At 43.0% G+C, this 20317-nt stretch overlaps 2 protein-coding genes across 10 annotated transcripts in view; both read right to left on the minus strand.

Annotated features, from left to right (window-relative positions):
• Nucleotides 1-342: 342 nt before the first annotated feature.
• Nucleotides 343-10078, minus strand: POFUT4 (protein O-fucosyltransferase 4). 2 transcript variants are annotated; one of them, XM_020791197.3, is made up of 3 exons: nt 9051-10078; nt 5805-6430; nt 343-2516 (listed from the first exon to the last, which is right to left on the minus strand). In XM_020791197.3, exons 1-3 carry the CDS (start codon nt 9927-9929, stop codon nt 2369-2371), a joined length of 1653 nt encoding a protein of 550 aa, XP_020646856.3. In that variant the 5' UTR covers nt 9930-10078; the 3' UTR covers nt 343-2368. The 2 variants fall into 2 exon arrangements, with proteins under 2 accessions (XP_020646856.3, XP_020646857.3); XM_020791198.3 differs by having other exon boundaries at nt 655-2516; nt 5793-6430.
• A 2178-nt stretch (nt 10079-12256) lies between these two features.
• The window catches only part of SEC24C (SEC24 homolog C, COPII component), a 60753-nt gene continuing 52692 nt past the window's right edge, over nt 12257-20317 (minus strand). For all 8 annotated transcript variants that reach the window (XM_078391121.1, XM_020791166.3, XM_072994959.2 and 5 more), the window contains 6 exons: nt 20140-20278; nt 18252-18370; nt 17152-17331; nt 15166-15357; nt 14693-14782; nt 12257-14313 (listed from right to left, as the gene is read on the minus strand). In XM_078391121.1, coding sequence (XP_078247247.1) covers nt 14173-14313; nt 14693-14782; nt 15166-15357; nt 17152-17331; nt 18252-18370; nt 20140-20278 — 861 coding nt within the window. In that variant the 3' untranslated portion in view covers nt 12257-14172. The remainder of the gene's footprint in view (nt 14314-14692; nt 14783-15165; nt 15358-17151; nt 17332-18251; nt 18371-20139; nt 20279-20317) is intronic.

Below are 20317 nucleotides of genomic sequence, written 5' to 3' on the forward strand. Positions count from 1 at the left end.
ACTTGGCCTTCTGTACAAGCATAAGAATGAACTGATGCAAATCGATCAAAGTGCAAATGACAATGAACAAACTGCATTACAAAAGTTCATCAGCAGAGTTGTGCAAAATGACATAAAAACAAGAAGGATGTAGTTGCAGTTAATATTAATTAAAACTGAAGATGATATTATTTACCAAGTGGACTGAATTACTGTTTACCAAGTATTTATTATTGTCCTTCTTTCTCTGTCTTTTGCATACACAAACACATATAAACAAAGGCTAGTTTCTGTTCTGAGGGGACATACTGTTCCAAGTTTAGCTTAGTCAGGATTCCTTCCTGACAAAGAACTCCGTACAACTGAAAATATTATTTGTTTATTGCTTTTCTACTTAACTAGGGCACCTAATGTAATGCACAATGAAATAGATACACATATTATTTTAAATTAAAAAAAAACCCTCTAAAAGCAAAATTCAAAATCAGTGTTAAAAATCAGTATTTGCATAGAATAGTACAATTTGGACACCAGCCCAAAATTCTACAAGGAGGGAGCCACCCTGAATGATCATGGAAAGGGGGTTCCACAAATGAGGCACTGTCACAATCATAGCCTGTCATGAGTACCACCAAACTAGACTCTTTGGGGCTTATGGACAAATACCACAACCACTTTATTAACAAACTCCTTTATTACCAGCATAAGAATATAGCATTTGATTCACTAGGACTGAATCATCAGCTGGTTTCTACACAATAAATCCAGCAAAAGAAAGTTTACAGCTGGGCTAGACTAAATCAAAAGTGAACAACCTCCATTCCTTCAACATTTTCTTGTACTACTCGATCTCATCTCATCACTACTTTGATGCCCACCCCTCAACCTGATTTGTCCAATCTTTGTTCTTCTTCTTTCACATAGCCGTTGTGACCCTTAAATTAGGGACAGCAAGCTTGTCAGATCTAGGGGCCAATTCCCCCCCTCTCCACTGTACCCTCAAATTTTGGTGGCAAATCACAAAGCCTTAAAACAAGAATGACAAGGATGTATTAAAGTGATATTTGATGTAGTTTGTTGCCAGATTTCAGCACAAGAGTTTGTGGGGGCCTAGGTCCAGTAAAAGCAGTTGGGGAGGGGAGCTGCATGCTGTCAGTTCCTACTCTAAATATAAGATCAATTACATGTTTATCTGTAAAGAAGCATGAACAATACTTGCCCCAACTGTAGACATAGCAAAGAAACAGTTCACAGGGTCACAAAATTAAAACGGACCAATTTTTTCTATGAAATGCTTCAGTGCCCTGCAAACAGAATTATGTTGTCTAAATAGCTGCCCAGTTCTTGCAAGGATGGAGAATATGTGGTCCTCCAGATGTTGCTGAACTATAGTTCCCATCATCCTTTCACTGCTAGGTGTGCTGAGTGGGGCTATTAGGAGTTGTAGCCCAACATCTGCAGGGTTATACTTCCCTCCTCCATTCTTTACCATCTCCAACATATTTCCATACTGTCCCCACCCATAGGCATACATACTTATTTTAACCACCTGAGGAAAGAAATAAATCCAAATATTATCTGACTATAAATACTTGGGTTCAGAATAATACTTATATATAATGCTGTGTATTTATACTTTAACGTATATTACTAAATCTTTGACTTTGCAACACAATCTGAGTTGATTTACTTTGGCAGAAAGTATAATCTGATAATACTATTATAAGAGCATCTGACAAATTTGGCAGAAAAAAATGAACTTTAATGTATTTACAGTTTTAGGAAGGCCACGGAGTGATCTGTGCAAAGGGAAATGCATATCTGTTATGGAAATAATACTTCCCAGAGAGAACAATCCAGTCAACAGTTTCAGAACCAATTATCGTTTTCATAGTAACAATTCCTTTCTTGAAACAATTCCTCAGTATCACTCTGATAAAAACTCTGTATGAAGTTTTTGGAAAACTCCACTGATTAATGTAGAATATTTATGAAAGGAAGAAAAGTCCCTGAAATATAGCTTACTGTAAGCACAATAGCCCATGTTCAAAGTAATTCAGCACATGTGTAAAAATAATACCATTTTTACATCACCATATGCACTAGATCTTTTTCTTAGGCTGCAAGGTGATGTTGCCCTTTTGGAAGCACCAGGAAATGAAACAATGACAAAATCTGGTCTGAAGTTGAACTCTTTGAAGCCATGAAAAAGGTAGTCTCCAAAGTCAGAAAAACATGTAAGGGATTATCTCCATGTTGTCCCAGAACTTCAGTTTTATTATGGTGACAGTTGTGCATATCTTGCTCACTAAGATTTTATTTGTTCATTGATGTTCCAAAATGGCTAGCTTGTTTTTAATATGAAAAAGAATATTTCATTGATAAAGGGTCAGTTTTGCCCAGTTCTCTTCAGAAAGACTTTGTGCATGTAATCCCAAAATTTCCCTTGTTGTGATTCGTTGTGGTGAATCATAGCCGTGAGAGCTTCACCTTGATCAAGGCTCTGCCAATAATCCTGGAGCCACATTTCCTTCCAGCTGAAATACAGAAAAATATATGACTGCAACAAAACACTCTTACCACCTCTTTCTCCTCCCGAGAAAAGGAGAAGATGAGAAGACTGCATTGTCAGAATACAACATTGTTTATAACCTGAGAAAAAGGAGCAAGATAGTCACAATTTTTGCCATTCATGAATTTTCCTATTGAAATCTATTAAATAAATATAATCCCTCTTCGCTCTTCTCCCAATACAGTGGATCCTCGACTTACAGACGGCTTGACTTACAGATTTTTCGAGTTACAGACTTCTCTGGCCACACAATTTAGGTTCGACTTGTAGCTGGAGAATCAACTTACAGACCAGGAAAAAAACAAAATGCAACAAAAACGGCCGGTTACGGATTAATCAGTTTTCAATGTATTGTAGGTCAATGGAGATTCGACCTACAGACTTTTCGACCTGCAGCCACCATTCCAATACGGATTAATTCCGTAAGTAGATGGTCCACTGTACATTCTAGTTTATTGAACTCTCCACTGCCACCAACTGTTCAAGATTTCACCAGTTCAGCTGCCTCAACTAAGAAAAGAATAAGGTAAGCAAGAGTTGTAAGCATATGACTTGGCAGGAATCTGACAGCTAAGGAAAAACACTTTGTAAGATAAACAGATATTACAACACATTGCATACAATGTTACAACTTCAGAATGTGGGTTATATAGCTAGGGATTTGGTTTTGTACTCAGCACGTACATGAGTAGGTTGTGGTGCTAAAAATACTGCTGATGTAAGATGTAATCTTTTCTACAGAGATTGTAAATTGCTTAGTCCTGGAAGCCGAACAATTAGTTCGACAACATCCCAATAGTTTTAATTAACGAGTCTGCAGTGCCTGCAGATATTTTGGTGAAGTAATAGAAACCCATCAGAAGTAAACTGTGAAAATCCCAAACCGTTTTCCTAAAGGGCAACATTTCATGTCATAAGCAATGCACGGGCAGACAACTGTTAGGCTTCTGTATAAGCAAGGTGACAGGAAACCATAAGGGTTCAACAGCACTTCTTGCAAAACTCTGAAATTAATTCTGAAGTGTGCTTGCCCTTCATTGTGCCATTTTTGGCCTATGAATCTGGAGGATAAACAAAAGTCAAGCAACTTTCTCTTCCTGACAGGTCAGGCATCTATCTGCTCAAGCCCTTGTGAACCAAAGTTCAAAGACAGAAGATCCACTCTCATTTGTTCCCTTCTCCCACCTACTCAAATTAGCTTAAATATTTTGGGAGAAACACAAAGTGCAGTTTTCAAAACTGCTTACATTTGGCTTGAGCAATCCTAATAGAATAAAACAGTATTGTAACATTGGCTTTAACAAGTATATAGCAGTTAAATCTATAACAACCAACAGTTATAAAAGAAACATCTTCACAGGGAAATATTAAAACTGCTCTAAGTAATTGCATTTTCATTTTAAAGATAAATACCAGGGTGCGTAAAGATTAACGGAAACGTGGATCCCAGCTCTTTTTTCCAATGTCCATAAATATACAACATTCACGCACAAAAATGTTATGTGTACAATATACACTTACATGTTTTCAAAAAACATATAGGTGCATACAGTGTATGTATATTAAGTCATCTGATCACTGTTTATTACCAGGATATTGGTATTAGTTTCTTATTTTGTTCCTGTGGTCACGCATGCAACTCTCTTTAAATGTGCTAAAACTTCAAGGCAGGGAACAGCTGTATTAGCACAAGGGGGTTGCCACCAGTGTGGTGGGAGGGCTGTGTGTTTTCATCCTGCTGCTCTGTCTTTGAGCTTAGTCTTTGGCTCCTTGTTCCCCTGGTGGGTGGGAGAGAGGGATGACAGCTGCCCATAGAGAAGCCAGCAGATGAGGGACCTGCAGAGGGAGCGGGCAGTGGCCAGAATAAAGGGGAAGGAACAGGAGTACTCAGGGGCTTCCTCAAGAGGGTTGGAGGAGGATGTAACAACCCCGGAGGAGGAAACCTGGGGGGACGCTGTTGAGGATTGGGACCCCCACTTCTGCTCCTTGGGAGAGGTGGAAGGCAGGTTGCAGGAGGAACCCCAGGCACAGGTCTCCACATCCCACCAATTCAGCAAGCACTATAGCTGAGAGGCCCTGTGCCAGGACTGCCAGAGCCCTCAGCACTGCCACCATGATCCTGGCACCCTTGTTGGCCAACAGGGGCAGCAGTGCCTATTCTGACCCAGCTACAGTGATGGCTTTGAAAATGTCAGCACAAGAGGCAGAGAAGGCTCCAGGAGGGCAAAGGAGTGGAGTCCGGTACCCACTGTGCACTTCTATCGGCTGTCATTACAAGGGCTCTGCCCCGAAATTTCAGAGACCCCTGTGATGTTAACAGAGGCCCCTCTGGAAAGGACACTACTTGGAGAATTAAGTGCAGGAAACTCAATCCACTAGGAAGCTCACAGAATGACTCGGAATCTCTGATTCTCTCCTGTCTGTCCACCGGGGGAAATAAAGGCTGGTTTTGGTCATCTACTCACAACCTGGTGCAATGGAGTTATGGCACCACCAGGGATGGGACTGAGAGCATTCACAACTGGTTTGTTTCTGCAAAAGCAACAAAGAGTTTTCTAACATCATATAGACTAACAGATGTACTTTGGTAATTCTCACCAAATATTACAGATTGTTGGACACAGAGAGTGGCTTGCCAGTGAGTTCATTGCTGGTCTGAAATCTAATTCACAAATAAAACCTGCTCCAAGAGTGACGGAAAGTAAGGAAAATAGCTGATCTCTCTGAAAAGAATTTTAAAAAGGGGAAGTAAAGTTGAAAACAGCAGCAGACTCAAAACACAGAAAATATTCTGAAAATAAAATCAGCCATTTACAACACCCTTGGATTTCACCCCCCCTCCAGTTTCTTCAGAGATGAGATCTGAATTAGATTTCCAGGTCATGATTCATATTCATAGCCATTAAACTACAGCTATTCCACCTCTTTTTCTAGATAGCTGAAAAACTGTAGGATTCCTGACGGTTTTTTTTAAAAGATGAACAAGAATAAACTGTACAATAACCTCATTCGCAATGTATTCATTCATGCACCACATATAACTATATCAGGACCGGCAAAACATAACCATAAGAAAAATCAAATGAATTTTTTTCCAGGGCTTGCATTACACATTGTAGTTGTGCTAGTCTTGGCTTCAGAATGTTAAAGATACCACAAAATGATTTATATAAGAATTTTCATAAAGCATTCAGAAAATCGTAACAGCTTAGTAATATATGCAGTTATTAAAATTGCTTACAAGAATTAGTACCTGTCTCCTGCAGGAATATCTTCAATGTTTCCATATCCAGGTGCAGGCGGGGGACACCCCATGTGTGTGAACTGGGCTATATGAGGTTCTGGAGCGGGCAGTTTCCCATGAGTCCTCTTATGGTCCTTCTCCGCATTGATTCTGGCATTCTCCCTGTCACAGACAAAACACTCAAATCCATTCAAATAATTAGGCAGTGTCATATCATTCACGCCCCATTCACGTCTCTCCATGTTATCTATCAAGAACTGGTTTGTAAAGCCACCTGGATTCTTGTACTCTAGATATTTCAAGTACTCATCAGGATTCCTGTCCAAGAAATCAATATATTCAGCTAGTTCTTTGGGGCTTTCAAAATCATCAATGAGAATGATGGAATGGTCATTAGGCATCCAGTCTCGTACTGATGGTGAACCACGATAGATTGGAACCGCTCCGACATGCATCGGCCGCCAAAGTTTCTCTGTCATGTAATCGTGGCATATGGCATTCTCCATCGCTAGATGAAACTTGTACTTAGAAATAAATGTCATAAATTCAGAATCCTCTGTAGTTGCTGTAGAAGTGTCTCTCAGCCTCATACTGGGAAACTCCCGATTGTTCAGGCATTTACCATAAGAATCCACCTACAACAGGAATAATTATCCTGTTAAAAAGTTGGTTTTTGCCTCATTTCTCTCCCCACATCCAATCATGTTCCCAAGAAGGAACCTTTGACTGTCTTTCTGCTGAACAAGAAGTACTGTACTAAGAAAAGCAGCAGCTAGAAAAGTTTTATACATTCTATTTTTGTTTCTCTCATCTCATAAATCAAACCATAATTCAAACCTGGGTAAGCAACTGAGTAAATTCAACTCATCTTCATATGCAAATATTTTGTCCCACAAATTTTGTCCATAGTTATTTCCCAACAGTTTAAAAATAACAACGGAGAAAAAATGCACAACAGGGAAGCAAAAGAGGAATCTACTAGGAGGTTGCCAATGATCTTCTTTGTGCTTAGGCTGGGGGTGAGGTGGGGAGTCACAGGGAAGTCACACAGGAGAATCTGGGTGTGTTCGATTTAAGTGTCACAATTCAAAGGAGTTTCCTTAACAAGTTGCAAAGAGAATAAGAAAGCTTTTTCCCTGTCATTTCCTCATCTGATCAGCTAAGACAGCTGTTAAAAAGTCAAGTTGTAGACCTGCAGCCTTTAAGCTTTGCTGGAGAGTAAACACCATCAGACTCTATGCATAGATTAGGTTTAAGGCTTTGCATGTCAGAGAAGTGTCTTGATTTGACAGGGAGAATTGGCAGAAAATTTGCCTTACAGGAAAGAAAGATCTGGTCTCACTGTTTTTAACATTTTATTTTAATTCGGATAATTATGATAGTTATGGGAAATGCTTCCTCATCCCCCCCCCCCCACTACAACTCTGTTTCATCTCTTGCTATTCTCACATACCCACCCTCCTTGCCTGGCTTTTTTTCCTGCAGAGTTTTGCTGTGAAGAACAATGGATAACCTGGACTGAAAACGATACAGGTGAAAAAAAAACCTTTTTTACACTGTCCTTTCCCCTAAAATAAACACCCTACTTAGCTATTTGTTTTTTAAAAAAAGCTTTGCTCAAAGTTCCTAGCAGCTTGATGAATGGATGTGAATTGACTCAAAGTAAAAAAAGAGACGCCCCACTGGGGGAGAGAAAATTATGGATTTGGGGAGAGGGGACTCTGGATTGATTCTCATTTCCCTTTGCATCACTTGATCACAGGGGAAGAAAAGTGAACCAGCCTCTTCCAAATCCATAGGATTTCCCACATTCCCCCTCCCTTGTAGTGGCTGGTACCAAATTTTCCCCCCAAAATACCACTGATTTCTAGTTTGGCATTTAGGGGTTGGGATTGTGCTGATCACTGAGACTGAGAAACAAACTGTCGTTTGGTGAATGAAACTGCCATTTGGTGAAAGAGTGTATGAATGAATTTTAAAAACCCAAGAGAATACAGTGGTGCCTCGCTAGACAGCTACCCCACATGACAGTTTTTTCGCTAGACATTGGCTTTTTGCGATCGCTATAGCGATTCGCAAAATAGTGATTCCTATGGGGGAATTTCGCTGGACAATGTTTGGTCCCTGCCTCGCAAACCGATTTTCACTAGACGACGATTTTGACAGCTCCATTTGCGATCACAAAACAGGTGTTTTCAGGACCTAAGCTTCGCAAGACAGTGATTTAAACAGCTGATCGGCAGTTCGCAAAGCGCCTTTCCAATGGCCAATCTTTGCTAGACGACGATTCTTCCCCATTGGAACGCATTAAACAGGTTTCAATGCATTCCAATAGGGAAATGCTTTTTGCTAGACAATGATTTCGCTAAACAGCGATTTCAGTGGAACGGATTATCATTGTTTAGCGAGACACCACTCTAACTCCTACTAGCATCACCCTTCAGATACATTTCTGAGCAAATACGATAAGGAATTCCCTTTGAGTGAAGAACCAAGTCCATTATTTAAACTGTAATGTTGAGCCACAGGGATGCTTACACGGTCTGGTAATTTTTCTGCAGTTACTTGGCAAGGCTCTTACAAAACCAGGCCCTCCACCTGATACCTCTTTCGAACACCTGGGCCACTTGCCCACCTTGCCAAAAGCAGCGACGGCGGTCGATGGTGCTGGAAGGGAGGGAGGTAGGTGGTGGGGAGGTCAGCGGCACCAATGGAGGCACGGGCTCCCGGAGGAGGAGGAGGAGGGGCCCACCGTCGCCTTTCCCTCCCAATCTCCTGCCGTGGAGGCACCTGGGCCCTCTCCTGCTCACCCCCTCGCCGCTCCTGCCGCCTCCCTGCCTCTCCCTCCCCCCCCCGCTGTTTTGCCCTCCGAGGGTGGGGGCTTCTTTCTCTCCCGGGCCCCCCTCACGTCCCTCTCCTGCTCGTCCCTCCCGCCTTGCACCTGCCGCCTCCCGCCGCCTCGTCTCTCCTCAGGAGCCCGCCGGCGCCGCCACCTTCATCCTGCCCGCCCGCCCGAGCTCCGTTAAGCGGTGCCAAGAGGTACAAACCGGGGAGAGCAGCCGAGCGGCCGGGCCCTACTGGAGAGCGGGAGGCGAGGAAAAGGAGCAATGAGAGGCACCCCCGGGAGAAGGCTGGGGTTTGGGGCTACAACGCCCATGACCCACCCAACCACCCAGCCCCCGACGCCCGGGTATGCAGGCTGGGGCTGGGAGGGGGGCGTGAGAAGCCACCGCCGGGGCCCTCCGCCAGGCTTACCGGGATGTATTTCATGAGCTCCCGCACGTATCGGTCTCGGTCCGAAGGCACGTCGCAGTGGGACTGGGCGTAGAGCACGGGGGCCAGGCCGCCCTCCCTCCTCGGCCGCCGCCGCCAGCGCTCTTTCTCGGCCAGGCTGAAGGCCGGCCTCCGGCGCAGGTAGGCCAAGTCCGGCAGCCACTGGAGGCTCAAAGGGTAGTCGGACTCCCGGCGGAAAGTGGCCGTGTAGTTGAAGAGGGCGATCCCGGGCCGGTGGGAGAGGAGGTAGTTGTTCATGGGCGACTCCTCGTGGAACAAGGCCCAGGTCTGGTGGGGCAGCCGCGGCAAAGGGGCCTCGTAGGCCCGGAAGTCCGTCCCGTAGAAAAGGAGGGCCCGCGTCCGCCGCTGGAGCCTCACCCGCCGGTTCTTGGTGGACAAGCAGGAGCTGCGCGGGCAGTCGAGGCGCTCCGTGTCGCCGGGGAAGTGCGGGAAGAGGCTCCCGCTCCACCACAGCAGGATCGGCAGCTCCTTGTTGCGGCGGGTGTCGTTGTTGCCCGGGCCGCGGAAGGAAGGCGCCGCCGCCGCCGCCGCCGCCGCCGCCATCAAGAGGCCCGGCGTCACCTCGGCCGGTTGGAAGAAATACGACGACGACGACGCCTCGTCAAAAGCGCCCACAGGAAGCTCGGCCGAGGGGCCGCTGCCGCCATCGTCGCCATCCCACACCGATGGCCCGGCCGGTTCGTTCCCCTCAGACGAAGCGGGCCTCCGGTCGCCCTTTCGCTCAAAGTCGGCCAGGCCGGGCCTTCCTCTTTCTTGCAGCGCCGAGACCGGCGGCAGAGCCCAAAAGCAGCAGTGAGCGAGGAGGGCCAGCGAGGAGAAGGGTCGGAGGAGGAAAGCCATTCTCCTCTGGTCGCCTTGGGCCCTTCCTCCGCGGCCCTCCCTCCTCTTTCCGGCCGCCTAGGCAGAGCCGTGCCGGGGTTCGGACGTTTTCCCGGCACTGTTAAATCACATCTGGGCAACCTTGCGACGCCGCCTCTGGCCGGCTGGCTAGCGGGGCGTCACGGCCCCAGTGGGGGCTGCCTTGGCCGGATGCTGTTTCTGCCACCGCGACCTAGTTGAATACCTAGGTGGACTCACGGAAATCAAAGCAAATTAGTTGAGAGTAATTACCATTGATTTGCTTTTAACTCACTTCTCATTAACTCTATGATTATCAGTGATCTCCCAAAGCCTTGATCATTTTCTTCTTTTAGAACATTCAGGCTTGACCTGCTCTGGTAGTCCATGATATTTATAAAACTCTCCTACAATACATTTTGAATAAATTCAATTTTTTACTTCAATTTCTTCACTGTCCATCTTTCACATCAATGCAAAGTAATTGGGAGTATCACAGTATGGGTTATCTCCAGCGACAAATCCTCCAGTTCTTTCATGGATGGCCTTCCAAACCTATTCTCCCGATTTCTTGATAGCAGTCTATTTGCATTGGTGATTGAAGTGAGGTACAGAAAATCTTTCAACTGCAGTATTTTGAATTTTCATTGTCACCATCAAAGTTACATACTTTTTCTGTAATCCTTTTTGTTGCCTTAATAACTGTTGTTGCTTTTGCATTCATTTTAAATTTAGCTAAGGTTGCTGCAGGTGCAGAAGGTCTTTCTCGGCCAGGGTGGTGGCGGCGGCGGCGGTGCCTCAGTCTCCCTGCTGAGGCTGGAGCTGCAAGGGGTGGAGAGAGACAGGAAGCACAGCTGATGGGTGGGGCCATGGCAAAGCCCCACCGATCAGCTGTGCTTTGTCTTTCTATGGGCAGCTCCAGCCTCAGCAGGGAGACTGAGGCGTTGCCGCCGCCGCCGCCACCCTGGCTGAGAAAGACCCTCTGCGCCTGCAGCAACCTTAACCTAAGGTTGCTGCAGGCGTAGAGGGTCTTTCTCGGCCAGGGTGGTGGCGGTGCCTCAGTCTCCCTGCCCACGAAGCACAGCTGATCGGCGGTTCCAAAATGGCCGCCCGCTGTTTTGCCTTGCTTTAGAGACACCGAAAATGGCCACCGCTATGGAGGATTTTTGCTTAAGGTGAGTTTTAAAGCCCTTAGGAACACATTAAACGCGTTTTAATGTGTTCCTGTGGGCTTTTTTAAATCGCTTAGCGACGTTTTTCCTGGAACGGATTAATATCGCTAAGTGAGGCACCACTGTATTTGGAAGTAGTTCTCCATTGCTGCCTTCTGTTCAGTGTTAACAAGAGAGTGTCACTGCAGTTATTTGTGAAAGACTGCTAGTATCACCTTCTAGTGCTGCTGCCCAGTAGGTGCCTTTCTTTCAACTTCTCTGTCACTGTCAATTCTTTTCTGCTAATGTGACCATTCATTCTTGAAGAATAGATGTATCTTAGTTTGGTATCTCAGCTTTGACCATTCCATCTTGGATCATCATACTAATAATCTACACTTGTAACAGAATTTAACGTCCTGATACCATTGCCCTCAGCTTATGACTCACTCAGGTGCCACTCCAAATTAAGGTATGCACACCCTAGGTAGTGGCTCCACTCATAGGAGGACCAACTGAAGTACTCATAATGGAAGACTAGCCTGTTCAGTCATTCCCTCCTGTCAGTCACCTCATAGATTTCTCATGTTTTAGGGTTCTGCAGGCTTCATGTATCCCTTGTCTCTCCATTGCCTTCTTTTGAATACTGTATAGCCAATCTGCTTGAGTCTCTTTGCCTCCTGCCAGTTTCTCCTACTCCAGTCGACACCTGTCTTCTGTCATCCATTCTGACTGGGCCATTTAAGGAGCCCATACTCCCAACTCCCCCCCTTTCACATAAGACATAGCCAAGGTTCAAGCCCGTTGCTGGGTGATTGTGCAGTGCCAATCAGTGGCATAGTTCACAGACATCACAGATTCCTATCATCTTGCCTATATGAAGACTTTATAGGGAAAAGGGCATTCATCCAGATGGACACGAATGTATTTTTAAGTGCAAGATGATGTCTTCACGACGATCCTATTGACAAAGGATAGCTTTTCATAGAGATCATCGAAATGCCTGAACACAGGTTTCCTTTCAATATAGTGTTAACATGCTACACCCTTTCAACAAAAATTACTAACTGTTCAAGCCATCGCTAATGAAAAATGATTTCAGAAAACTGAAGGCCAGAATATGTTTGCTTAGAAAGAAACAAAAGCTTATTAAGCACCTTACGGAATTCTTTTCACAGATCATTGCAAATAACATTTTTTATTTGCCATTACTGAATTTGATTTAGTCACCTGCACACCAGTTCATTCCCCTCCCTAAAATACAGGGCTTGGAAAAAATAATCAGTATTTATTTACTAACAGTGACATAAAATACATCTTCATATAATTTCTTTACAAATTAAAAGATGAATTGAAAAAGGTGAAGACAGTTATGATTTTTTTTCCTTTTATATACTTCTAGAAATTAGTCATCTGAAAGTCTGGGTACTGAACTGTGTTCTGGGGAGTGAGTTCTTCACTGGTTTAATGTCTACATTTTTGGTGGAAGAGAGTATGTATGTTTGGGGATGGGAAGAAGCTCAATTACACTTACCCATGTGTTATGACAGTACTGAAAACTCTTGATATCTAGTCACTTTCAGTTCTCAAACATCCCCTTTTACTGTGAAATGAAAGAAATGAAGGGGAAGACAAGCTAGGTGCAATAGAGGGGAAAATATTTACAAATGCACACACTAGAGGTTATGGGATGGAAACCACACTCCTGGATTATTTAATCGGTCATGTACATAAGGTTTCAATTTCAGTTTTCAGTGCCAGATGGAATAAATGGTTTACCACAATTCAGTCTTAATCATCCATTTGCCTAAGCAATCTCTTTTCCTTTTTCAAGTTTTAATGGTGTTGTTCCCTCACTATATCTTGGGCATTACAAGAATACTTGGATGTAGCATTCTTTTTTCTAAAAAAGCCTCTTTTTAAAAATTAATGAGCCCTTTGACAACTTGAATTCTGAAACACACCCTGTCTTTGCAAAATACCTTTGCTTATCATTGGAGCCATAAGATCACAAGCAGTCTTGCAACAGATATGACATTGGTAGGCCAGTAAGAATTACTTGGCATGTCATCATTTTAATTGCCGTATGTGATTGCTTCAAATCTGTTAAGGATTTGAACTCTAAAAAACATTGTGGCATGATCTGAACTTTACATTATATGAACTATTTCATCAACGTGTTGCTACAGGTCTCCTCAGTACACATGGGTACAAATCAAACAGGTGCTCTCCAACTATCCTCAGTCATTTCTGACACTTGGTGTAAACATTACTTTCTACAGGATGAGAAAGGGAAAGCACAATCACCTAAAGAGGATATTCCAATAAAAACTTTGCATTTGAATGGAAAGAGACAGCAAAACACAAAGCAAGATGGTACTGGCAAAAGGGGCCAGGGGAAGGGGTGCTGCTTTTCCCAGAGGGGTGGCAGCAATACTTATTTATAACAGCGCAAGGTACATTTAACTTTCCCAGACGTCTCATCTTTCACTGATCCCAAGGCAGACTTGCACAGCAGTACAGCTACAGTGAAGGCATGTTTACTCTGGAATCCTGGCTCAGAGTTCAGGTGCTGTTTTCTAGAAGACACCTCTCTCACAGGCTTACAGCATCTTCCTAGCTCAGGTGGAAGCAAACTGCTTGACTATGCAACATCCACTTTTTATCTGAGCAGAACCTGCCATCCACTTCATATCTGGCTCCTGCTCTTACAGAGTATCACATGAACAAATACAGCAGCCACTGTGCAGTTTGGAGAAGCACTTTTTCACCTTATACTGAGTTGTGTACAATGACCTCAACATACATTTCTTATAACAGATTTGGGGTGGTGCAAGGCAGGGGTCCTGCCAATAAGAGACACAGGTCTAAGACCTGAAGTCAACAAATCTTTTTCTTTCTGCCACAAGGAAGTGTTTTGTTTGTCCAAGTCTCACTCAAAGGGTTTGAGAGATGCTGTAATTGTTTATGCACAGTGTATTAAAAATTATGGAATTGTACAGGTTTCTATATTGTCCTTGAAGGAGCTGGGCTCATTCATCAGATGGTTAGTGAATATAGAGGTGTCAGTGCTGGAATCCAGCATTACTCCAACTCTAGCTCAGTAACTGGCGGATTTCCTTGTGCATGTGACAGAGGAAGTCCACATATGAAGCTCCTCCATTCATGCTCTTATCTTCCACTAAGAAGTGCTTGAATAGCAGATCCAGTTTGTCCTCTTGCTTCACAATCACGAGCTGCAACCAAAGAATAGAAAAAGAATTAAGGCATGAGATAGTGGTGACTTCAGTGCAAAATATTATTGGAGACTCGGGAACGTTTACCCCTATTTAGCTTCTCCACAAAGAAAGAGCTGTACAATCAAAAAGATAGCCAATGCAATACATTAATGCTGTTCTGGATGCCTGAATGTAAAAGATGTGCTGTAAAAGATGTGTGGAAAACACTGAGTCAAAGACCAAAGAAACAGCAGCCACTACAATCCCATTCTTTAAGAGCAGTACTGTGCTATTTCTCCTCAAAATTGTCCAAACACAAATTTATATAAACACCTGAAACTCAAAGGTAACCAAAAGAAAGTGATAATTTCCACAGATTTAAGCAGGAACCTGTTACCTTCATGTAGCGTGGCCTTTGAGACTGGAACATATCAATGATAGATCGCACTCTCTTTGAGAAGGGATGGTCCAAAATCGGCAGCGTGCACTACAGTATAAAGAAAAACATTTCAGAAAAGACCAAGAATGGTTTACCTCATTGACTTGAATTCTCACCAAACACAGCAGATACGTTATGTACTAATCATTACAATCCAAATCATGGAAGCGCTAAATAAACCCATAGCTTGGAACTTTCCATAGCTGGCAAGAAAAATCTCTAGTCCACACAGGATTAATGTATTACAATTTTTGTTCTGATTTATAACCCACTTTAACCTTGAGGAAGGATTGGGTTTTCCAATAGCATTATCTACTCCAGCCATTGAATATGATTATCCAGATCTTGGCAGGAAACTGGAAGCAGCAAAGATCAGATTTGATCATACTAAAGAATACAACAAATTATCCATTCCATTTCATTTTACTCACCATAGAGCTGCTAATCTGGCTAAATGATGAAACTCCAAAGAGGTTTTGGATCAGTCCCTGCTGAACATTTACTCCTATCCACAAAAACATATTCAGCCCATTTTCTAGCAGGTATATATCACCCTTGGAAAGACGCTCTTCAGAGTTTCTGATTGCGGTTGGTAAGGAGTCACTGTTGAGGTCTAATTTGGTCTGCAGAGAAAGAATGGAGTCATCACTGGCTACATACTTCCATATCATAGGAACATTTAAGCAGGGCTTATACTTCAGTGTACATCCACTGAACTTCTTACAGACCGGGGCAGAACCGGAAAACTGTTGGAAAACATGGAGACCTTGCTTTAGTTTTGAAAAACAAATTAATGACCTTTATGCTTTCAGAGTGCAAAAAATGGTCTGAAGCTCAACATAAAAAAAAACTAAGATCATGGCCACTGGTCCCATCACCTCCTGGCAAATAGAAGGGGAATATATGGAGGCAGTGACAGATTTTTCTTTCTTGAGCTCCATGATCACTGCAGATGGAGACAGTAGCCACGAAATTAAAAGACGCCTGCTTCTTGGGAGGAAAGCGATGACAAACCTAGACAGCATCTTAAAAAGCAGTTGTAGTGTGCCTGCAATTCTGCATTTTTTTTTTTTTTTTTTGGCTGCTCTTGCAGTAGCATAAGCAGCACATGATTCCGGAAAAACTGCCAGGCTCAGAAAGTAGGAAGTATGTGCAAATGCCTCTTATTTGTAGACATTTTAGAGATAATTAAGAATAGTTCAGTGACTTAGGTATCTAGATGTGGACCCAGAGGTTGGGGGCTTGATTCCCCATTATGCCTCTTTGACAAGGGCTGGACTTCATGATCCATTGGGTTGCTTCCAACTCTGAAGTTCCAAGATGGTTTGGCATTACATGAATTAATGGTTATGGGTCCCAGTTATACCTGCTTCCTCCTCCTCCTCAGAGACCACAGTTTGAGCTAAATTTTCAAATTTGTATACAAAGCAGATTGCAATGCCACAATTTAGTCCCACTTTGAAAGCAAGAAATTGTTCATTGGATGCAGGTGAACAGCAAAGTACAGTTTACACCTAAAGATGGAAGTTTCCCGACACCGTACCCAAGTACAACCAGGGAGGTGTTTGTTTGCTTGCTTGCTTGCTTTGGAAAGGAGGGGAATCAAATTTCTACCAAAACTCAATCAAAATATACACAAGTTAACATGCAGAATCAAAAAGTGCATGCATGAACTGTATTAGCTATATTCAATGCTCTGATATATTTGCATTTTCACAATTTAATCCACATAGAGGTTTCTCTTGAAAACATTCTAGAGGCTGCAGTTGGTACAGAACGCTACTGCCATGGTAATATCAGAAGGAGAAAGAGGCAAACACTTCACATGTTCTGAGATGGCTGCACTGGTTGCCAGTAAGTCACTACAACCAATTCAATGAATAGCAGTAGTGTACAAAATTCTGAATGGCCCAGCTACTTTGGGGACTTGCCTTCACCAGTATCCACCTAGCTAGAATTTGAGACTAGCTGGCGGACTTTTCTTGTCCCCTAGAGTAGCATATCCTCCAGCCACCACACATGACAAGAGGTTCAATTACCAGAGATCCAATTGTCACCTATACTATTCTCATTCAGGTGCCACTCCAGAATACATTTCATTGCATGAGTTTCCGTCCCCCCACCCAATTTCTTGCAATGTGTTTGTACTGTTTCTGCTCTACGTTATTATATATTTGCTAAATCAAATATTTGAAATTTAGTATTTTTATGACAGCTGTCTGGAACCCCTGTAAAGAAAGGCAAGACATAACCCTAAACCAAAGCTCCACAAAAGCATTCTGCACTTTTTCGCACTCTAGATGAAACAGCCTCATCTAACGTTTATTTCCTTGTATGCGTATTTTTTTTGTTTTTTGCTTATTTTATGGCCTACGCGTTTAAGCAATCAAAAATTTTCAATGTGTAGTAGCACTTACCAGTGGTAAGAGTCTGGGGTAAAAGAAAACATTTGTTTCTGCCACATCCATTGAGGTGACTAGCTGGCGGATATAGGAGCGGTCATCAGTGGTAACTTCTGACCCAGGCTGAAGAACATCACTTTTCAAAACACAGTTCAAATACACAGGGAGAAGTTTCATGCATTCTGGGAGAATCAACTGCACGTAGAAAGACAGGAAATTACAGAGAGAGAAGTGTTAGAAAAGTAATATGTATATAAAGAGTAATCATATAGGACTACTGCATTCCGGACTGGAAGAAGTGTTTCTGAGGGCTTTTCCTATGTGAGAGAAGAAAGGGCAGATGGCCTTATAGCTGAGGAGAAGGAACTGAATGTTCTTAATATTTTAATAGCTGAACTGACAGGAAGACTTGAAGTTTTATGTAGGAGCAAGGCTAGGCAACTTATCTGATGACCAGAATTTTTCACAGGTCAGATAGGCAATAATCACAAGTTGTGGTGTGGCAATGTTGAAGCATAAAAAGAGTAAGTCACTTACATACAAAAAGATTCAACAAGAAATACATTATCAGATTTCTAGATTTCAAACATTTTTCTTCCTAAGGAAGCTGCTATGCATTACATTTGAGACTTCACTTGTTTGACAAGACTGGCTGTCAAAGTGTTCTGAAACAATTAAAATTTATCTCAGAGCCACAATATACAACATTAGGAAGTAGCAGTAAATGGATGAGGGTGCATGAGAAACACAGCACATCTGGCCCCTGGCAGCTGTCACAATCAACCATTCAAGCATGTATCCAAACATTTTTTTCTTCGAGAGGCCTAAATAATGTTACTGAGGCTGGGGACAAAACATGCATGCATGCCAGAGGGATAACGTTGATAGAGCCTTTAATGGGTATGTAAGGCTCAGCACAAAGTCTGACATCCCTAATGTCTTCCATGCCGAATGCAGACCCTTGGAACTCCTATTTCAGACAGGGGTGTTACCTTGCTGGAGAGGCAATTCTGTGGAACTGGCTCTCCTTCCATTTTTGTGTAGTTACATAAATCTTTTCTAATTATTTCTAGTTGACAGTTCTATGTATCCTACAACCGAGCTAAAAAAATTACCTGTCCAGCAGAAGAGGGGCTAGCACAGTTTTTCCGGTAGCAAGCCAAGATCTGGGCACACTGGTTGATCAGTGTATCTCTCACTGTTTTGACTGGATTGTTCAGAACTCCACGATATGCTTCAGGAAGAAGTAAAGCAGCAACATTAGGATTTACATGTTGATGTACAAAGTTTTTAAACAGCTTCCTGACCTGTAAAAAATCTCATCAAAAAGCTGAGGAAAATATTCTTGCTCTCACTGTACTGCTTTGCAACATGAAAATGGGAGCTGCATGATACAAACTCAGTCCAGTGATCTTTCTAATTCAATGCTATCTATTAACTGGCAGTGGGTTTCCAAGGTCTCTGGGCTTTTAAAAACATCATAAAGGCTTGTGGCACTTCGAACACTAAATGGTTTGTTACAATACAACTTTTGTGGACAACAGCCTACTTCATCTCATGTACTTAAAGATCTACTGTACCCCCATTCACGTATTTCAAGTGAGGATGTGATAGCAAACATTCCATTAGCTGGGTTGAAAGTTACTCTAATAAGGACACCCAGTTTCCACATACAGAAAAAAGTGAGGAAAATGGAGAAAGACAGATATTTGTGCCCAGGGAATATTCCCCTGCACAAGGTTAAGAATCTGATGAATGATTTAATCATTCTGCAGGTGGAGAGCAAGGTGTCCAAAACACAATTATTAGGCTACATGCTCTTCTACAGCCAGAAGAGATGCAGTAGCATCACCTCAAAAGACTGCTTCCTGCTCCAAATTCTGTTAGTATATGTAACATGAACATGTATACTACAATCTCATTAGATTAGTTCATTGCAGCAATGTAAGAAGTCTATGTACACTTCCTCATTAGTTCTCTCTTAATGAGCTATTATTATATAAGTCAGATGGCATATAAACGAGTCAAAGGTAGAGATGGGCACAAACTTCGGTTCAGAGGTTTGTGCTGGTTCGGCGCTGCACCCACACAGGTGGTTCTGCGGGTGCCACGGACTTCACCCTCCCGCCTCCTCTGTGTGCTCACACATTCCCTAGGCAAAATGTGTCTCCCTCCCTCCCTCCTCCTCATGACCACCCACTCATCCTTTGCAGGCCTTTCCTCCTCTACCTCTTCCAGCTGCCACCCACTCAGAAGAGGAGGTGGGGCAGAGATACTTTGGAGTGGGCAGCTGCCAAAGGAGGCGGAGGAGGGAAGCACAGTTTTAAATGGTGAGAGGCCAATCATGTGGAGAAGGCGGGAGGGGGAAGTACGAGGTGTCCGCATAACTTCTGTGCAGGCACAGTGCTGAACCAGCTCCAGTCAAAGGCCTCAAAGAGAGTTGCTATTTTTCATAAAGGATAGACAAACTAAAAGAGAATGAAAGATTCTGTGTAATTCTTATCTGGAAACAATTTTTCAACTTTGAATTTAATAATTATTCTATAAAAACTTTTGTTGGAAATGAAGATTATGAATAATGCCATCTGAAGCACGATAAATGCATTCTATGTGCTCACTTGTAGCCATCTCAATATATTAATACATCCCACATACTGAAACCATCTGCAAATGTCCTTACAGTACAATTTTGTACATCACCATACCATAGGTCTGGGTGAATACAGACAAGGTGCATTGTTTATAACCACAGTGTGAAGTCAATTATATTAACCAGTGTTATGTAGCATATATTTCTTTACTGCTGAGCACTTCTGTACTGAAATCATCTAGTCATAATACAATCTGTCCACATAATTCCATCAACATAGAGGGTAAGGTCCCATTTACTTTCAGCCACATCTACAGCAGGATAAACGATGGTAGATATTTTCCTGTAACCTCTCCCATACGAGACCTGTTTGGGACTCGAGGCGTCCTCTCCGGGAATCCAAATGCCCTTACCAAATTTGGCTAAGTAGTTGATAAGTGTGTCCGTCTCACAGTTTCTGTAAAGATCGGCCAACTGTGTGCAGCAGTTCAAGGATAGGTTGTGGATACGCAGTCGCCTTTGTCCTGCACAGCTTGTATACAATACAGCACACTAGACAAAATATTACAATCAGAGGTATTAGAGTCTATG

This window comes from Pogona vitticeps, chromosome 3 (assembly GCF_051106095.1).
Source record: "Pogona vitticeps strain Pit_001003342236 chromosome 3, PviZW2.1, whole genome shotgun sequence".
Classification (NCBI taxonomy): Eukaryota; Metazoa; Chordata; class Lepidosauria; order Squamata; family Agamidae; genus Pogona; species Pogona vitticeps.

Bases quoted from the DNA above. Each gene is read 5' to 3' on its own strand.
- POFUT4 (XM_020791197.3), bottom strand. From the start codon at position 9,929: ATGGCTTTCCTCCTCCGACCCTTCTCCTCGCTGGCCCTCCTCGCTCAC. The intron at 6,431-9,050 runs GTAAGCCTGGCG...TTCCTGTTGTAG, and splicing joins AGCTCATGAAATACATCCCG to GTGGATTCTTATGGTAAATG. The intron at 2,517-5,804 runs GTACTAATTCTT...TCTGTATTTCAG, and splicing joins GATATTCCTGCAGGAGACAG to CTGGAAGGAAATGTGGCTCC.